The following is a 19,718-nucleotide window of genomic DNA, read 5'->3' as shown; positions in this document are numbered from 1 at the left end:
TTCTAAGATACCCACTATTTAAAAACCCTCCTTCCATCAATTGCATAAGCAGTTCAAACTTAGATTACAATTCCCAGCAACAATTTTTAATTCCTTATTTTACTGTATACATAGTGAAGGTTTCTGTTAACCAAATGTCTGATCTCTTTCCTTGACAAATGAATGACATATTCAGTACACTGAAATCTAGATGAACCTTCCTCCCTTCATGAATACACAAGATACACATAGACTTTAAAACAATCAACCCAAAGATATACACATAATTATAATATATAACCCAAATTTCCTCAGGGGACATTTTTCAGAGCTAATCTCTAAAAACTATCACCAGATTATCCAAGACTAAGTCTTGTGTTTGATGAATACATATCTCAATGTCATGATTTGTAAATTTAGCCATTAGACACATTGTGGGAAACCAGCTCACATTTAATTGTTACGTTTTAAAATTGTACAAGTATTTTGACCACTACCCTCCCAGCCCATATTTAGTCTCTTAAAATGACAGAAAAACATCACTGATCACAGGTTTAATGAGTTTAATAAGTTTACCCCTTTAGTTCCTATTTGCAGCACCCAATATTCCTTTGAAATACCAGTAAGACCCGGCAGTGACCAACAGTAAATTTCCACCTTCCAGAGTTGAAAAGTTCAGTTTCTCTGAGCATTTCTGTGTTACAGTGGCACTTGTCCAGAACTAGTACCTCCCCATAGCTGGGGAGCTTTAAATGTACCAGTGAAAAAAGTTTTTTCCCCTTCAAGGGGAAGGAAAAAAAAAAGATTACTCCTCAAAACCCAGCCAATCTGGCTGTGAGGTCTTTCATTCTGTCCCATCTCTTCAGGCTCTTTTTTTTTTTTTTTTTTTGCTTTGCTTCTTTTTCTTTTACTTTTTTGCAGTAGAGCAAGAGAGACCAAAACCTAACCTGAGATACAAGAAACAAGACAGTGATGGCTATAAAGGGAGTAAACAAGGAGCAACTGAGATACTCCTTTACCTCCCACATCCAATGTATGTGCTTCACAGAAAATCAACAAAAATAACAAACCCACAAAATACAACAACTAGAATTACAAAACCCATTCATCCAAGGTTGCTAGAAGGCAGGAAGGAGACGTGTGAGGGTAAATGGCACAGGGAGAAAAACAAAGTATTTAAATCAGTCCAGGCACAGGGGCTGGCAAATGCTAGAAAATAGCTGCAGAAAAACCTGTGGTCCTTTCAGACTCACGGTGGTATTAAAAATCCACATACTGGTGTCAGAAAGATCCTGCCTCCCATGTACCAGAGACAAAAATTCCTCAAAGAGAAGGGAATACACAGAGGGCCCTTGGCAGAGTGGGTCCTGCCTTCCCTAGCCAGGAGAGGATAGAGAAAAGAGCTGCCACAACTTCTTTCCAATCCACCCATCCCCTTTAGATGACAGGCAACTCAATGGCCCACAGCAGCCTTCAGTTTGGCAGGAGATGGATGCGGTGAAGGGAACTTCTCTGCAGACGTTGAGCTACTCAGGGCAGACTGCAGATAGACTGTCTTGTGGAAGAGTCTGTTGCTTAAGAAGACCACCAAGGAGAACAGGCGCAACTGGAAAAGGCTAAAAGCAAAAGATCCAACATTGTTAACCTCCAGTTTAGCAAAATGATTCAGTCATGTGACAGTTTATTTGACTATATTAAATTTAAAACTGCATAGAGAAAGATAATTAAAATTTGATCAAGGAAGAACCAGTATCAGACACATGGCTGAACAAGCAACTAAAGGGTGTGAGACTATAATGCAAAGGTAGAATGCTTGCTTAGAATGAGCAAGGCCCTGGTTTTAGTCCTCAGCACTTGGTGGTGGGGAGGGGGGCGGACCTGGGTCCTGTAGCTTCTGTAAATGCAATGAATCACTAGTTTTGAAGTATTGGGGCTTATATATTTTAGATTAATTATAATTTGAAAAGTTCTTTTCTATGGCTAATTTCAGGATATAAACTTCAAGCCGAAGATATCATATATCTGTGGTTCGTTTCAAGCAAGTACCATTTTTTTAAAAATTAGGAAGCTGAAGCCGAAGGAGTACAAGTTCAAGATCAGTCTCAGCAACTTAGCATGGTCCTATGCAACTTCATGAGACCCTGTCTCAAAATAAAAACTAAAATGGACTTGGATGTAGCTCAGTGGTAAAGCACCTCTGGGTTCAATCCCCAGCACCAAAAATAAATAAATGTTAAAAATAAAATAAAATAAAATAAAGCCAGGCACAGTGGTACACACCTACAATCCCAGCAACTAGGTAGGCTGAGGCAGGAGGATTACAAGTTCAACACCAGCCTGGGCATTTTAGTAAAACTCTGTGTCTCAAAATAAAAAAGGTTAGGGACATAGCTCAGTGGCAGAGCATCCCTAAGTTTGATCCCCAGTACCATTTAATAATAATTTAAAAAAAGTCAATTACCCCTTGTATTATAAACACTGATAAAATTACCTGCAAGAGAATGAAAAAACTCAAAATAGATTTGAAAATTCTCTAATACTAGTATTCTCATTGACTTACCAAAACTGATCAAAACTTAAGTGACTAAGCTTTCCTTTGAAGTAATAAAACTTATTATTATTGCTAAAAACTCATTTTTAAACATTTTACAATATTATCAATAAATTGATATGACCAGATGATATAGCCCATTGTTAGTGTGTGTGTGGAGGGGGGTACTGGGATTGAACCCTTGGCTTCATGCATGCATACTAGTATCCCTAGCATTTTTTTAAAAAACTAATTTTGAAAAAGGGTATCCCTGAGTTGCCCAGGCTGACTTTTAACCTGCAATACTCCTGCATCAGTCTCTTAAATAACTACAATCATAAGCATGTCCCACTATGCCTAGCAGCTCATTATTTTTTTTTAAGTTGGCCATTCTTACAAAAATAAGCTTAACTAAAGATGTCCACCAGTACCTAATATTCAGTGGACTGTTAAATTTTAAAGACTATGGGTAACAGTATCAATTCAGGATATAAAAATCTATATGCACATATTCATGGGAGAAGTTTGAAAGTTTGGGATTTATCCCAGAAATGTTTCTCTTCTTAACTGTATATTAAGGTTTTCCTGCAATGAAAGAGATTATTTTAAAAGAAAAAAAAATCTGAACAATTTCATTACTAGCTGATACTTACTATGCTTTTCCAGGGGTCTTTGCTTCATTAGCACTGATAATGAATAAAGGAAAGAGAATAGAGAAGAGGCAGCCACTGTAAAAAAAAAAAAAAAAAAAGAAAAAGAAAAAAAGAAATAATTAGTCACCTTCACAACAGCCAATGTGAGTTTGAGAAAGATACTAAAAGCCCAAAGTTCCTTTGTCTTCAGTGCAAACCTCACGGCTTGATAGTCTTAACATATCAAATATAGCTTTCAAATGGAACAAAAGGTTTTTCTAAGCACTGTGAATATTTAGCACTGCTCTGTGAGGGAGCATAGAAGAATTTGAGACAGAGGTTCATACAGAGTAATTTTAATACTAACTGATAAATGTCTATGACTAGTTGTCAAGAAGAAAAATCTTTACAGGTATCCTGATTGTTGAATAAGAAATCTGGCATAGAACCAAGAAAAGAAAAGATACTCGCTACTTGAATTTTATTTTTACTAGTCTCTCTTAAATCTCTCTAGTAAAATTACCTGATTATGTATGAGGACTGCATTGCTGTGAGAAAAGCCAAGGGCAAACCAAATCCAAAGTAGTAAGGCCAATTCCTTTCTATATTTGACAATCGCTGGTGCATTTCAATTCCTAAAACAAGGACAACGATGCTATTAGACTTCTTATTTATTTATTTAATTTTTTGGTGGAGGGCAGGAGAGGGTGCCAGGGATTGAACTCAGGGGCATTTGACCACTGACCCACATCCTCAGCCCTATTTTGTATTTTATTTAGAGACAGGATCTCTGAGTTGCTTAGTGCCTCGATTTTGGTGAGGATGGCTTTGAACTCACAATCCTCCTGCCTCAGCCTCCTGAGTTGCTGGGATTACAGTCATGTGCCATAGTACCCAGCTACATGTTTTCTTTTAATCAAGTGAAAACCTATTACAGGCAAACTATTTGAGGCTTGGGTTTTAGATACAGAACTACCACCTAGAGCACAGCTATAGCATATAAAATAGAATTGTGAAATACTGATATAAAGTTTCTTTTTTAAAGTTTTATAATTCAATAATCACAATTTCAAAGCTGATAGGGTGAATGAATTATGAATTTCAGTACCAGCATCCTTTGTCAGAACTAGTCTAGAACAAAGCAAGACATCAAATAAGCCAAGCACCATAGCACAAGCCTATAATCCTAGCTACTCGAAGGCTGAGGTAGAAGGATCACAAGCTTGAGGACAGCCTCAGCAATTTAAATCCTATCTCACAATAAAAATATAAAAGGACTGGAAAGAGAGCACACTGGTAGTGCTCCTGTACTCAATCCCAGTTGCAAAAAAAAAAAAAATGCACACACACACACATACCTCAAACAAAAAGGATGCTGCCTGCAGAAATAACCTCTTTCAGCCACACACACTCAGCTAAATATGCCAAAGTCTTTTAAAAGATCCTGCAAGAATCTAATTATGCTGATATTAATTTAATTTTGCTAATTTAGAGCAACTCATGCTCACTTTCGCCACCTTATGGCCCAGGCAGAGTTATATTAAGCACCAAAAAGATAATTCTACATTGCCATTTCCCCCAGTCTCAAGGATTAAACTCACTAAGATAAATGTAAGCTCCCTCTTGCCAATAAGACTACTTCCTTTCAAAGATGATTTGTCAAAAGCTTAAGTATAGAGTAGTCTGCTTAGCAGTAGCTATTTCTAAACTAGGCCTTTACATTCTAGGTTTCTTTAGATGTACTTACCTTTATTGAACCAACGATATTCAAAGCAGTACAGTGAGTAGAGAAGGGACATATGCAGCAAACTGACCAGCTGACCAACAAGATGAATGGGAAAGAGACTCACAAACATTCCCTGAAGAACAAATATGGCATATCTTTATTCCAAAGCATCAGAGACCTAACATTATTCACCCACTGTTCTACAATTTTCACTTCCAGATGAGACACTTAGCTACTTCTCAAGCCTCTGAACAGCAGGTGTGGTGAATACTAGGGTGGCAGGAAAGCACAAGTAAATCCTTGTTTCTTTTAATTTTATGATATTTAAATTCTCTAGTTGTTGCTGTGAAAAAATGATTTAAATATCATTACCTTTCACATGACACATCTGAATACCCCCATATAATGCAATACCCTGTCTTTGTGATACTCCCTCTAGAGCAACTTTTTGAAATTTGTCCAGAAGGCCAGTCTCACCTGGATAAGGAAAAGAGCCTGTAGCAAAAGGTTGAAGAGCATGTCAGCAATTATCTTGCTGACACTAGGGAATGGATGAGGCTTCCTCCCTGATACCTCAAATGCTAGGTCAGCAATATCCTGTAACACAGAAAATAGTGCACCAAAACATGAATAATTGCCCTTGTTACCTATATCCAAAACTAATACCACTGGTCTTTCACTAGAATTGCCAGGAAAGAAAAGCCCCAGACATCTGTCAATGAGATGCTTCAATGCACTAAGATAATGATTCCATTTTACAAGAGCACATAGATCATTCATTGGCTGCTTAGCCAAGAAAAATTAAGGCTAAGAAATAGGTCCTGCCAGGCATGGTGGCTCACACCTGTAATTCCAACAGCTCAGGAGGCTGAGACAGGAGGATTGCAAGTTTGAAACTAACCTCAGCAACCTAGCAAGGTCCTAAGTGACTTAACGAGACCCTGCCTCAAAATAAAATTTTTTTTAAAGGGCTGGGGATTTGGTTCAATTGTTAAGCAACCCTGGGGTCAATTCCCAGAAAAAAAAAAAAATCGATATATTAGGGCATTATATACCACTAACTTCACAGGCTAAAACTTGTCACCTGTCAACCCATCATGCTGTAGGACCCAGACTCCATTTTGCCCTGGACCTACTTGAAACCAAATGGCATTCACAACTTTGCTAAGCACAAACAGGGGAAGCACCCAAAGAGCACTGAAAATTGATGTGAGGAAGAATTCCAGCCACGACCAAACATCTCCATGTAGTGATGGATCACCTAAGAAAAAGGAAAAGAGTAGTAGTTTAATTAAAGAAATGTGAAATCAGAAGACCAAACATGGAACTCCTATTTTACAAATATTCTTTATTCCTCCCCACACATTTCCTGTTTATTGCCAGTATATCATGATACCTAACTCAAAAAGTCTTATTCATAGTAAACACACCATATTCTAGCCACAGCTCCAATTCAGCGTAGCCATAGATACATGCTGCTTATCTTGGAACAAACCTGTTTACAAGGCAGAAACTGAAATGTCATAGTGACTAACAAAACACAATTAGCAAGAAAACACCTGGTTTTAAAATCACAGCTCTGCCACCTATTAACAGTTGAACTATAGTAATAACTTTTATTTCTTCATTCATAAAATGGATAGAACAACAGTTCTTATCTCAAAAGGATTGTTGAGAAGTCTAAGTTAAAAACATCAAAAACTCTTCAGAAAAACTAGAAACATCATCACCCCTCTCCATGCCTATCAGACAACAAGAAGTAAGTATGTACTTACCAATAATTCGGGCTGTTACTGACTGAAGCACAGGAATAAACACACGGTAAAACAAGAGGAGACTGAACTACAGGAAAGAAGCAATAAGGAAAGCATCAAAAGTCCTTCTTCAATATAAGAGTTTCAAATTTCAGTAATGATTTTTCAGATGGGAATGCCTAATATAAATCAGGAAGCTTGAAGAACAACCAAGGAATCAGACCCATTTCTACTTCCCAGAACTCCAGCTACGAGGTACAAACCTGATACTGCAAACTTTTTGGTACAAAGAAGAATACTTCAAATAGTATTCGGGACAAAATATAGAGGAATATGCTAAGTACATGGTAATGCTTATTAGTTAAATCTAAAGCCAGCATCTTAAAACATCTGTGAAATGTTTAGATTAAGATAAATTGAATTACTGAATTCCAAGTCAAAGAAAATATTTAACTTCATATTTAAAGTACCCAAATTCCACTTAAGTGTACATTGGTTCTCAATTAACCATAGGCAACGTTTTCTGCTCTGGGTTTCAACAGTAATCAATTCTATTCAATACATATGATCAGATGTGAGAAGAACCTTGTTCAATCATATCTGCCCTTTTCCTCTGAGCCCCATAGATCTCTTAGCCAAAATGTCTATATACTGTCAACAGAAATTGTTATCTATAACAATACTTAAACTTGTGAATGAGTCATTTAAAATAAAGAAACTAAGTATATATTCAGGACAATTCCTGACACTTGTTTACATACAGTGTGTTCTTTCTTGAGTGGGAATAAAATCACTATAGGTGCACAGAAACCTGAGTTATATTAAATGCATATAAACAGTTCAAAGCTATTTGTCTTAGCATTTCAAGAAAACAACAACAATCTGAAGATATTTATAAAGCACCCAGAATTTTTTTTTTTAATATTTATTTTTTAGTTCTCGGCAGACACAACATCTTTGTATGTGGTGCTGAGGATCGAACCGGGGCCGCACGCATGCCAGGCAAGCGCGCTACCGCTTGAGCCACATCCCCAGCCCAAGCCCCCAGAATTTGAGAGAAAAGAACTTACCCAGAATACTCCACCATTCCAAGCACAGCACTGGAAAATTCTACTAACAATACGTGGCTCACTGGAAAAGACCATACGCATTTAGCTTATAATGCATATAAATTAGGTTACTTCCTAAATGTCAGTTCGGTAGCTTTCCATTTTATTCCTTCCATTGGCACCACATTATTTTTCAGCACCTAATGTTCCCCCAGTGTTCCAATTTTGTAATTCAGTCAATAAGATTAAAAATACTTCTGAGGAACCAGATTTAAAAAAAAAAAAACCCACATACACACACACAAATATATAATATATATATGTTCTGAACAATGAGGTAGGTTAGAGAAGATCAAAAGAGAAAGGCTTTGGTTGGGGTTCTTCTATCAATAAATCAATCTACATAGGCTTTCCTACAAATAAACCAAATATCACCTGTTGTTGTTTTTGGTTCTTTATTTAGCATTCTGTTCTTTTTCAAACATCATGAATTTATTGGTACTAGGAATTTAACCCAGGGAAGCTTTACCACTAAGCTACATCTCTAGCCCTTTTTACTTTTTGAGACAGGGTCTCACTAAGTTGCTGAAAGCCTTGATAAGTTACTAAGGCTGACCTCAACTTGTGATCCTCCTGTCTTAGTCTCCCCAATCACTGGGATTACAGCACCTCGGTACTTGGAAACATTATGAAATTTTAAGCAAGGTATATTACTAGATCCTAATTTACGTCTGTGTGGGGGGAATGATTCAACCATAACATCTTTCTGTGAAGAAACACAAAAAACAATGGAATGCTGAAACTTGAAGTTACTCTGTAGGTCGTTATTATTCCTAAGAATCAATCACTTCTAATGTGCCTCTCCCTGGGACATTTTCTGACATGGTCCTATACTCCTTACCTCTCTTGCTTCCGCTCTATACTCTGGGCTCTCCTCTGTGCCAGGACACTACTTGCCCTTCTTCGACGTTGCTCCTCTCTTTTCTGCTGGATTCGAGCGTCTAGCTTTGAGATGGTACAAATACCCCAGATGGAGTCTTTGATTCCCTATAGACAAGGATATTTTTCAAGAGGAGATTATGGATTGGAGAAGACTTTCCATAGTTACATATAGATAAGTAAGAATGGAAACCATTTTATTTAGTTAGTTACAGAGCTTAAAGGACCTTTTGATATGTATGTGTGTGTGTGTATATATATGTGTATACAAGTACAGTATGTGTGTATACACATACACACACACATACACACACACACACACACACACACACACACACACATATATATATATATAATTAAATATAGATATATCCCTTTTTGGAAGTGCTAAAAATCAAACCCAGGGCTTCATACATAATAAGCAAACACTTTACCACTGAACTATACCCTCGACCCTTAGTTTCTCTTTCTTTTAATTTTTTAAAATGATTCCCAGCTTCCAGAAGAGTTGCTAGAATAATGGAGCACTTCCAAATATATTTTTTCAAGATTTATCAGTTTAATATTTTGTCATATTAACAAATACTTACATTTTTTTCCTGAATCATTTGAATAGGTTACTGTATTATGTTCTCTTAATTTTTCAGTGTGTATTTCCTAAGAAAAATGTTTTTATATAACCAAGATAGTTATTCAAAAAATTTAATACTAAAATATTTTATAGTACAGTTCACAATTTCCTCCATTTGTCCCAATAATGCCCTCTAAGGCATTTTACCCCAGAAGAGTTCAGTCCAGCCTGGTGAAGTGGTGTATGCTTATAATTCTAACAACTCGTTTAAGTCCAGCCTCAGCAACTTAGCAAGGCCCTTAGGAACTCAGTGAGTGAGACCCTGTCTCAAAATAAAAAAGACTGGGGATATAGGTCAGCAGTAAATCACCCCTGGGTTCAATCCCAATACTGGAAAAAAATAAATAAAAGTTCAGTCCAGAATCATATATAGCATTTAGTTATCATGTTTCTTTAGTCTCTTAAAATCAGCAATAATTCTTTAGCCTTTGTAGTTCTTTTTGAATAATACAGGCCAGCAAAGCATGGTAGCACATACCTATCATCCCAGTGACTTGGGAGACTGAGGCAGGCAAGTTTGAGGTCAGACTGAGCAACTTAGGAATATAAATACAAAGGACTGGGGAAGTACCTTCAGTAGTAAAGTGCCCTGGGTTCAATTCCCAATACATAAAAATATAGGTCAGCTATTTTATGAAATTCCCTCAAACTGAGATTTGTTTCCTCATAATTAGATCCCATTAAGCATTTTTAGCAGGAATATCACAGAAGTGATGATGTACCTTTCAAGGTATCACATCAAGTGGCACATGATATCCTCAGGAACACTGTGTGCCACTGGCACACACCTATAATCACAGCTACACAGGAGGCTGAGGTAGGAGGATGGCAGTTCAAGGAAAGCCTAGGTAATTTGGCAAGATCCTGTCTCAAAACAAATTTTTTTAAAAAAAGGGCTAGGGATGCAGCTTAGTAGCAGAACACTAGCCTAACACGTGTGAGGTCTAGATCAGTCACCAGTTATGAAGAAAGAAAAAAAATACATGATAGCTCTTTCCCCTTGTAATTATGTTAATTTTACAGTCAAGGTATTGTCCAGTTTCTCTATTATATGGTGTAAATGTTTTCCTCTTGAAACTAATAAGCAATCTTTGAGGAGACACTTCCAAACTCATGCTAATATCCTGCTTATTAAGTTCTCCCCTCTAGATTTAGCACCAATTCTTGCCCAAACCAATCTTGAAAAACATGGTTGCAAAACAGTTTTCCAACTCCTCCATATTCATCAATACTATGATGCCAAATTGTTGTTTCCCCTATATACTCTACATTATTGATTAAATATCTATAGTATTTCCTGTATCCTGCACTAAATATAAAGATACAAGGATAAATAAAACTGATCTCTAGAAAGGACTAGGGCTGGACAACCAAAGTTAGAGAAAGACATGTAAAGAAACAATTACTGTTATAAGAATGAAAGAAAAAAATAAAAAATTATTATAAAATGTGAAGCCCTAGGATAAGAGAACACCACATACAATAGAAAAACATAAGAATATGGTAGGGTAGCGCAAAGAGAAAATATCCTTAATGAATATATGATGAGAAAAAGAGTTAAGTCTATAAAGACAGTAACAGAGGCACCTGCCAGCCAAACATGAAAAGTTCCAGGTTAAGTGTTGGTAGTATAAATACCAAAATTACCTGTCACCTAGTCCAAAGAACTACATTTACTTATCCATCCACCTATCCAGCTACTCAATCAACCACATATTGAGAATCTTCAATGAGATACATCTTGGTCATAAAAATGCTGGATTTAAGGATAGCATTCTCATCAACTGTTATTAGGCAAAACAAATTTTAGAAATACCAGCAGGAGACAGAGAAGTAACCAAGCCTGTGCTACCTACTGATGACAGCATAAACTGATAGTGTGCATCTGACCTTTTTTTGAGTAACTTTTAGTTTTATTTTTGCTTTTAACCTTTAAATCTTCCACCGATAAATTTTTTTAATCAGAAAACTCCAATCTTTGAGAAAATGCAATTCAAATAGGCAATGGCCTACCTAGTATGCTTACAGGATCCCCACCTATTAGATACCAGTATAGTAAGGTAGAGAAACACATTGTAGAACTGATCCAGGGTTGAGATTTTATAGCTCAAGAATGTGAGAATAGAAGATAAAGGTATTAAAAGTGGATCATATTGCATAATCTCTTTAGCCCTTCTATAATACTCCTTTGATTTCTCCTTTTTTACTGTAAGGCAATAACCTTTTAAACTCTCACTGAAGGAAGAACCTCCTCCTGCTCAGAATATGGCAAGAGAGGTTCCAGAGGAGACACTGGACGCCAGACATCCACTACAAGTAACAGAATCTTGTAACACTGAAAATTTGGGTGACTAAGTCCTAAACACACGTTTATAGGGCATTTTCTTAGAGCACCCTCCTCACCTATACTTGTAAAATGAGAGTAAAAAAAAAAAAATAGGTTACATAATATAAATTCAAATAAAGTAGTTGAAGTAATAGTACTGTACCAATGTTTATTTTTTAGTTTTGACAAATGTATCATAATCAGACAAGGTATTAACATTTAGGGAAGCTAGTAAAGGATATACAGTAACTGTACTATCTCGCAACTTTTCTATAATTCTTAATTCTTAATCTATCTCAAAATAAGAAGTTAAAATTTAACTGACCAGGGCTCCAATACTACAAATACTCACTGGACAGGTCTTCCAAGCTCCTATAGGGTACACAATAATTTCTATCTGAGTAGTCTTAACTAAAATGAAAACCTGTATATGAAGGACCCCAAAATGTAAAATCTCCAAGAACACTCAAAGATTTCATAGTCAGTTTCTTAGCAAAAAGGTCTAAGGGAAAATTCCTTGAAATAAGATGTACTCACCCTTCCAAGGTCCTGGAGAAAGGTTTTGACACTGTCAGCCATCTCCTCACCACCCAGACTGTCAACTACACAGAAGAGAGAGAAGCACCCCAAAATCTCTCATCATGAAGGACCTGGAAACAGATGGTATATAATGGAAGAAAAATATTTATCTTAAAGATAAATTACTTGGTGCACACCTCTACATGATGACCACCTATTCCTGTGCCTCAAACAGGGGAGCAATAGATTCCAGCACTAACACAGTGAACTAAGTGAGGCTATGACCTATAACTGCTGAAACTTAAAACCCATATAATTATTTGTTGGGTTGGCTTGTTTGTTTTGAAATGGAGTCTCACCATGTTGTACAGGCTGCTCTTGAACTCCTAGGCTCCAGGAACCGTGCCTAGGCCTCCTAAGTAGCTGGGGGTAGCTAGGACTTCAGGTGCAATCTCTGTGCACCTGGATTTTTTTTTCTCCCCCAAGCACTGGGAATTGAACCCAGGGTTGCTGTAGCACTAAGCTACACCCCAGCCTTTTGTTAATTTTTGAGACAGGGTCTCAAAAACTTGCCCAGGCTGGCCTCAAACCTGCAAACTTTATGCAGCTGCTAACACACAGTAAGAGGAGAGGAGGAGGGAAGAACAGAAGTACTTTGGATTAGAAGAAGGGAAAAGAGAGGGGATGGGAATAGAAAGATGGTAGAATTAATCAGACATTACTTTCCTATGTTCATATATGAATACATGACCAGTGTAACTTCACATTATGTAAAACCACAAGAATGAGAAGTTATATTCAATGTATGTACAAATGTCAAAATACATCCTACTGTCTTGTGTAATTAAAAAGAATAATAAATAAAAAAAATTTAAAAAACAACTTCCTCAGCCTCCTGAGTATATGGGATTGCAAATGCTGGCACATGGTAGCTGGGCATGGTGACAGGCATGGGTCACCGTACCCAGCTACCACTGTTTTATTGTTATTTGAGGTAAATTTGCTTAGAACACTGATCTCCTCTGAATGTTGGTGTCCCAAACTATTCCTACTACAGACTCCAAGCTTTTTTGAGGATTTAGAGATGGGTAAAAATGGCATTTCAATATCCTCTTAAGCAATTCTTATGTTTGCTGTATATCATATCCTCAACACTTGAATGAAAATATAAGCAAGAAAAAGTTCTAAAAATTACTAAATATGTACTTCTTTCAGACACAGAGACCTCAAGAACACAGAGTTTTCAGTTATAATGTGAAGCTACCTACCAAGACCTCCAAATAGGTCTGTTTTTTAACTTTATATAAATGTGTATATAAGTGTAATAAGCATGCAACAGAGTAATTTTAAACTAGTAATTTTAAACTAGGAGTGTAGCTTGGTGGTACAGTGATATGTGCTTAATATGTGTGAGGTCCTGGGTTCAATCCCCAGAACCAAAAAATACATTAGGCCAGAAAAAGTTCATATGTATAAATATTCCTCAAAACAATAAGGGTTTTCATTTTATTTCTTGGGTAAATGGGAAATATGGCTTCAAAAGTTAAGCAATTGAGGGCTGGGGATATAGCTCAGTTGGTAGAGTGCTTGCCTTGCATGCACAAGGCCCTGGATTCAATCCCCAGCATCACACACACACACAAAAGTTAAGCAACTGAGAGTTCACATGTATAAATAGTATTTAAGGTGAATGGAAAATTCACTTGCAGAAATACTCCCACCCTTCCATGCTGGGGATCAAACCAAAGGCCCCAGGTACAACTGGCCCACACACAAAGTTACATCCCCAGCTCCTAGAAATTTTTTAAGAACTTAGTATTCTATTCTATCTCCAGCCTCACTAAATCATGCTGTGGGGTCCTCAGATTAAAAGGTATAACCTTAGAGAAAGGTGCATGGGGGCACACAAGATGATAGAATAAGACAGAATCATTACCCTAGGTACACTTAAGATTGCACATAGGGTGTGATGCTACATCGTGTACAACCAGAGAAATGAAAAATTGTGCTGCAATTGTGTACATTGAATCGAAATGCATTTTGCTATCATATATACCTAATTAAAATAAGGAAAGAAAGAAAAAGAAAAGGTATAACCTTAATATAACAATTTCACAAGCAGTTTATAAAAAGTTCCAAATTTCAAAACATAAGCACACCTTCCCTGACCTTTATACACTTCACTAAAGAGCACCTCATTGACCTAACTGGACTAATGCCATTCAAAACTGGTAGATCAGGGAATGCAGCAGACGAAGACAACCTGCACAACAATCAGCTCCTTAGGTCAAATCCTATCCAGATGTGCTCACTTCAGGAACAGAAGTTTCTACAGTTAACATTCAGTTAATACTCCTACTCTTCCCTCCTAAAAACATATACTTCAGAGTTCCAAGCATATGAGCACAGGTACAGACAGGGTTCTCAAGGCTGTAGTGAGGACTCAGAGCCAGGGGAATGATAAGTATTCAATAATGAACAAGAACTAGTTTTAAGACTATCATGAATCCACCCTCTTAGCTATTTGCTTCCATATAAATTAAGACCACTAAAATTCTTCGTATATATTTTTTAGTACAAAATGCAATGGAATAAAAAAAAAAGAAAGAAAGAAATCCTTAGGATTCTATATAAACACAATCCCACTAAAGAATGTGCCAGCTTAAAGGTGTGAGGAAGCCCATTACTTCATCAGGATTTTTTTTTTTTTTAAATCCTGCAGATCAAACCCAGAAGCACTTAACCAGTGAGCCACATTCCCAGTCTTTTTATATTTCTTATTTTGAGACAGGGTTGCTAAGTTGCTTAGGGTCTGGTTAAGTTGCTAGGGTTGGCTTTGATCTTTTGTCTGTATTTCTTACAAGGCACTGACAGGGAGCCTGAAACATGTCTGTCTGTCCCAATCCAGAACCGCTGTTATTTGAATCAGCCAGTTAATACCTGGCTTCTGCATGTACAACCGACAGGGTACCTACTGACCAATGGCCTTTGAAGGACAAGTCACTTCAATTTTATACTGACATCCTAACATTTTCTACAAGAAGAGTTGGTATGAATTATCTAGTTTGACAAACAGTTGAGACACAGATAAAAATAACCTGCCACAATTTGAGACACACAGACTGAATGACACCGGGGGTGTGGGGGGGATCCTGCAAATGAGGGGATTAAGATGCATCTGGTTCACAGCATTTTACAGGGGGAGCATTGAGTCTCATACTAAATCGCTTGTCCAGCGTTACAACAAGCAAAAGACAAATACAGCAAACTTCAGGACCCTGACGTTCTATCCCCTCGGTGAGGACTTCTTTTTATTTAAGCTATGCAAGGAGGGCTTTTGTTTAAACCGAAAGTCCCATGGACATATAAGCTTTTTTAAACCTTGAAATACAGCTCCACATTAAATTCTTGACAGTCATTAAAACAGAGGGGGTATCTACTGAGGCACAGTCCCGCACTTTGATTTCTAAGTCATAAACTCAAGTCTGAGAAAGCAGAAAACCGGAATATCCCACTCCAGGTACGGCGAAGGTAAACATCCTCACTTCTCACTGGGCTTCACTGACTGCCTCCGCATCCCTGGCGCTTGGGCCCGTCTCTCCCGTAGCTCCTGGGCAATTAAGCTGAAAACAGGTACTCTCCCTAACCACAGCTGTGCACGAGGTGCGGACCACGCTCACGTCTGGTCACAGGGAGAACTAAAGATAGCTGCGCCGCCAGCTGGAGAGAAGCTCTTCACAACAGCGTACAGCGCTGCGGTCAGGCCCCGTTCCCGGCGGATCCTTGCCGTCTGAGGTCCCTTCCTGTCAAGGGTCGTCTCCCGCAGTCATTGCGGGAAACCTCACAACCCACTCTCCGGCCCTGCCTGCCTTCACACGCCCTCACGGCCCCTGCCGCCCTGAACCGGCGGCGCGGCCACTCCGAGCCCTGGGTCAACGTAGCTCGCACCTACCAGCAGCTCCCTCGCCCACCGCGGACCGTATCGGCCCCTCCGCGCCCGGCCGCCCGCTCCGCCGGGGCGCTCCCAGGGCCGGGGCCGCTGCGCCCGCACTGGGCATGCCCGGGCCGCACAGGGCCGCTGGGAAGTCGGGCGGGCGCCGAGCTGGGCCGCCGGGCGGGGGCGGAGCCCTGGGAAGGGGGCGGGTCTAGCGGAAAAGAGGACTGACCCAGGCGGCGCAGCCTGGGAAATGTAGTCAACGCTACCTGTAAGTCGACCCGGATGCAGGGATGCAAGCTTCGGGCTCCGCCTGGCGGCCGCCCCAACCACCTTCTCTCTAACTTTCCTCACTGATCCCTCCTCCTTTCTCTTTCCTTTCCCCTATTTACCCCACAGCATTGCTGATCTTTCTAGAATCCTGGAAGCCTAAAAACAGAATAAAATAGGGGTCACCTTAGTTTATTGGTTGGAGACTCCATCCCCACCAGTACAGTTCTTCTAATAGGAAAGTCAATTTTTTGGCAAAAAGCTATAAGGGAGACAAAATTTACCTCTACCCTCTTAAGGTTTCTTGGCTGGGCCTATGAATTAAACCGACCAGATCAACCGAAGAAAAGCATACAATTTTATTTAATTTGAGTTTTTCCGTGACTGCTGTAAGAAGGAAATGAAGTCCCCCAAATTAGGCAAAACCTAAGTGTTTTTATGTTACATTGAACAACGAGGCAATTGTGAAAAAAAAATGTGAGTAGACTAAAGTAAAAGTATTTTAATGACGTCTGTACAGACCTCTCAACTTCCATTCTTGACGTTACTTTTGATATAGGGAAACTATCTTCCATATGGAAGTTTTATCTCCTGCTTTCAGAAAGAGGGTAGGGTTAAAAGTACCTTTCTTTCATCTAGTATTTTTATTTTTTAAGTGCCTTTAACTCAAAGTAATACCTATGCAAAAGGATAAGGCATACTTTTCCAAAGGATAAGGCATACTTTTCCAAAGGATAAGGCATACTTTTCTGAACCGTCAAGCCTCACCTGTAAGCTTTTTCTTTCCTATTCCCTACCTCTTCAATCATTCCTCATTCCTTGTCCTTTCCATTTCCTATCTTCCTTTGTCTATACTTAGGGCTGCTACTCCTAGAGCCACCTATTCAGAGTTTTACAATTGCAAGCTATTCAGTGCAACTTCTTATTTGAGGAAACCTAAAGCCCAGATGTCAAGGCTAGTGGCAGAAAAAATACCCAGATCTCTTGACTTTTCTCCAGTTCAATGGGCCAGGGAAGTGTTGGTCTTATTCCCTGGCCCTGCCTCCAGCCCTATTCCAGAATAAATTACCCCCTTATCTCAGTCTGCTGAAACCTTACCTTATGTTTAAGGAAGAGGAGAATCAAAACCAGAAAGATTAGAGAATGGAACGAAGCATCAAGAAGAGCCAAGAAAGAAGAGCACAAGCCAAGCAATAAAAGGCCAACATAGGATTTACATATGGAAACTCCTACAGCAAGACATTTTTGTTGTTGTTGTTCTATTCAGCCATGGGCAATAATCTTATTTTCTCAGCATACTACAGTGACACAACCACACCAAAGTTTATAGCAGGTCAGTTCACAATAGCCAAACTATGGAAACAACCTAGATGCCCTTCAAGATGAATGGATAAAGAAAATGTGGTATATATACACAATGGAATATTACTCAGCCTTAAAGAAGAATGGAATTATAGCATTTGGAGGTAAATGAATGTAGTTAGAGAATATCATGCTAAGTGAAATAAGCCAATCCCACAAAAACCAAAGGCCAAATGTTTTCTCTGTATGCAGATGCTGATTCATAATGGGGGTGGGGGGCTAGGGAAGAATGGAGGAACTTTGGATTGAGCAGAGGGAAGGAGAGGAAGGGGGTAGGGACATGGGGAGTAGGATGGAATGGAACAGATATTATTACCCCCTGTGTACACATATGATTGCACAAACAGTGTGACTCTACATCATGTACAGCCAGAGAAAAGAGAAGTTGTGCTCCAGTTGTGCACCATGAGTTAAAAAACATTCCGCAGCTCATGTATAACTAATTAGAACAAATTTTAAAATTATAATAATAATAACCGTATTTTCACTGAAAACAGATATAGGATTATTCTCCCAAATTCTCTATTCTCTTAAATCGATTGCTTCATTTACTTCACCATATAAGAGGGACATTCCTAGACTTATCTTTTGCTCCATATTAGTAAATCTCTTCAATTGCTTATTATAAAAAATTATCTAGAAAAGCCTTTACTTATTTTGGGATTTTATTTTGATAGAATTGCTACTATCAGGCAACTATATGTACCACACCCCACTTCCCTTGCATTTAAAAAACAATTCATATACTTCTGTAGAATTAGATGTCACATATGAAACAAATAGGGGAAACAATTTTAGTTTAGTGATTTTACAAATAAGGAAGCTCTCTGGCTAACTGTGAGCCTTAGGTTCAATATCTTTTTTTGTTGTTGTTATATGTGGACTCAATGCCTTTATTTGATTTTATGTGGTGCTAGGATCAAACCCAGTGCCTCACACTTTCGAGGCAAGTGCTCTACCACTGAGCCACAACTCCAGCCCTTTCCATATCTTGTGAAAGACAAGTGGAAGTTATCAATCAAAATGGAGTCACTTGTGTCAGTCCTAACAACAAAAAGTAAATGAAACTGGAAGGTTATGAAGGAAAGGTTCTTGCGTATGGTTGCCTGATAATAGCCAGCCATCACAAAAGACTGCCAGAACCACAAGCTGGCATAGAGGGTACCACAAACTTTATATAAAAAGTACTTCCACTGGGATATCTCCCAGGAACGATATATTCAACTTTACACTGACACCACTTTGTTATTAATCATTATGACCAAGGACTGTTATTTCAGAATATTGGATGTAAACCGGCATGGTAATCACAGTGACTTGAGAGGCCAAGGCAAGAGGGTGGCAAGGTCAAGACCAGCTTTAAAGGGCTGGAGCTGTGGCTCAGTGGCAGAGCGCTTTCCTAGCATGTGTGAGGCACTGGGTTCAATCCTTAGCACTGCATTAAAAAAATAAACAAGTAAAGGCACAATGTTGATCTGTAACTACAAAAAAAAAAAAATTAAAAAAAAAGACCAGCCTCAGCAACTTGTTATTCTCAAATAAAGTCAGTATTCTTTGGAGAAACTGATTGTTTTTTAATTTAGTTTAAAAATCTTTAGAAACACAAATGCTAAAATATATGGTAACTATGCGAAGGTCTTTTCTAACTCTGGTTCTAGTCTTAGAATCTTCTAAGGGAGAAAGATACTATCATTTATTAAGCATCTACAATACACTACTTTCATATCTAATGTTTCACAAGGACTTGTGTTATAACTGGTTTAAACAAAAATTCCAGCCAGGTTTGTCAATACCCAATGCCATCTGCTTTTCTTGACTACTTCTGCCTTCCATAATAGATCACTACAAAGCCTTCCAGTTAAATTTAGGCTCTGTGTTATCTGTATGACCATTGCTAACATAGTGCTACTCAAGTTTTGATATGTAAACAAATCTTTTAGAGGCCTTACTCAAAACAGATTCTGATTCAGTTGATCTGGGGTGAAGGCCAAGATTCTGTAGTTCTAACAGATTCCCAAGTGATCTATCCCAATAAACATTTACTGAGTGCCTGTTATCTATCTTGGC

The 19,718-nt window shown here is 38.4% G+C and overlaps 1 protein-coding gene across 2 annotated transcripts; it reads right to left on the bottom strand.

Annotated features, from left to right (window-relative positions):
* Positions 1-64: 64 nt before the first annotated feature.
* Positions 65-16,196, bottom strand: Ei24 (EI24 autophagy associated transmembrane protein). Of its 2 annotated transcripts, XM_078047288.1 has the most exons (11): positions 16,038-16,196; positions 12,104-12,216; positions 8,572-8,717; positions 7,692-7,752; positions 6,643-6,709; positions 6,004-6,128; positions 5,345-5,464; positions 4,889-5,000; positions 3,665-3,776; positions 3,163-3,237; positions 65-1,595 (listed from the first exon to the last, which is right to left on the bottom strand). In XM_078047288.1, the coding sequence occupies exons 2-11, from the start codon at positions 12,143-12,145 to the stop codon at positions 1,433-1,435; spliced, it is 1,023 nt and encodes a 340-aa protein (XP_077903414.1). In that variant the 5' UTR covers positions 12,146-12,216; positions 16,038-16,196; the 3' UTR covers positions 65-1,432. The 2 variants fall into 2 exon arrangements, with proteins under 2 accessions (XP_077903414.1, XP_077903415.1); XM_078047289.1 differs by lacking the exons at positions 6,004-6,128; positions 6,643-6,709.
* Between the last annotated feature and the right edge of the window lie 3,522 nt (positions 16,197-19,718).

The sequence above is a fragment of the Ictidomys tridecemlineatus genome, chromosome 4 (genome assembly GCF_052094955.1).
Source record: "Ictidomys tridecemlineatus isolate mIctTri1 chromosome 4, mIctTri1.hap1, whole genome shotgun sequence".
NCBI classification, from domain to species: Eukaryota; Metazoa; Chordata; class Mammalia; order Rodentia; family Sciuridae; genus Ictidomys; species Ictidomys tridecemlineatus.
This window is presented reverse-complemented; position numbering and strand designations above follow the sequence as displayed.

Excerpts from the sequence above, each read along its gene's own strand:
- Ei24 (XM_078047288.1), bottom strand. The coding sequence starts at position 12,145 with ATGGCTGACAGTGTCAAAACCTTTCTCCAGGACCTTGGAAGG. Across the intron at positions 6,710-7,691 it reads GGAATGGTGGAGTATTCTGG|TTCAGTCTCCTCTTGTTTTA; the intron begins GTAAGTTCTTTT and ends TCTTTCCTGTAG. Across the intron at positions 3,238-3,664 it reads CAGTCCTCATACATAATCAG|TGGCTGCCTCTTCTCTATTC; the intron begins GTAATTTTACTA and ends TTTTTTTTACAG.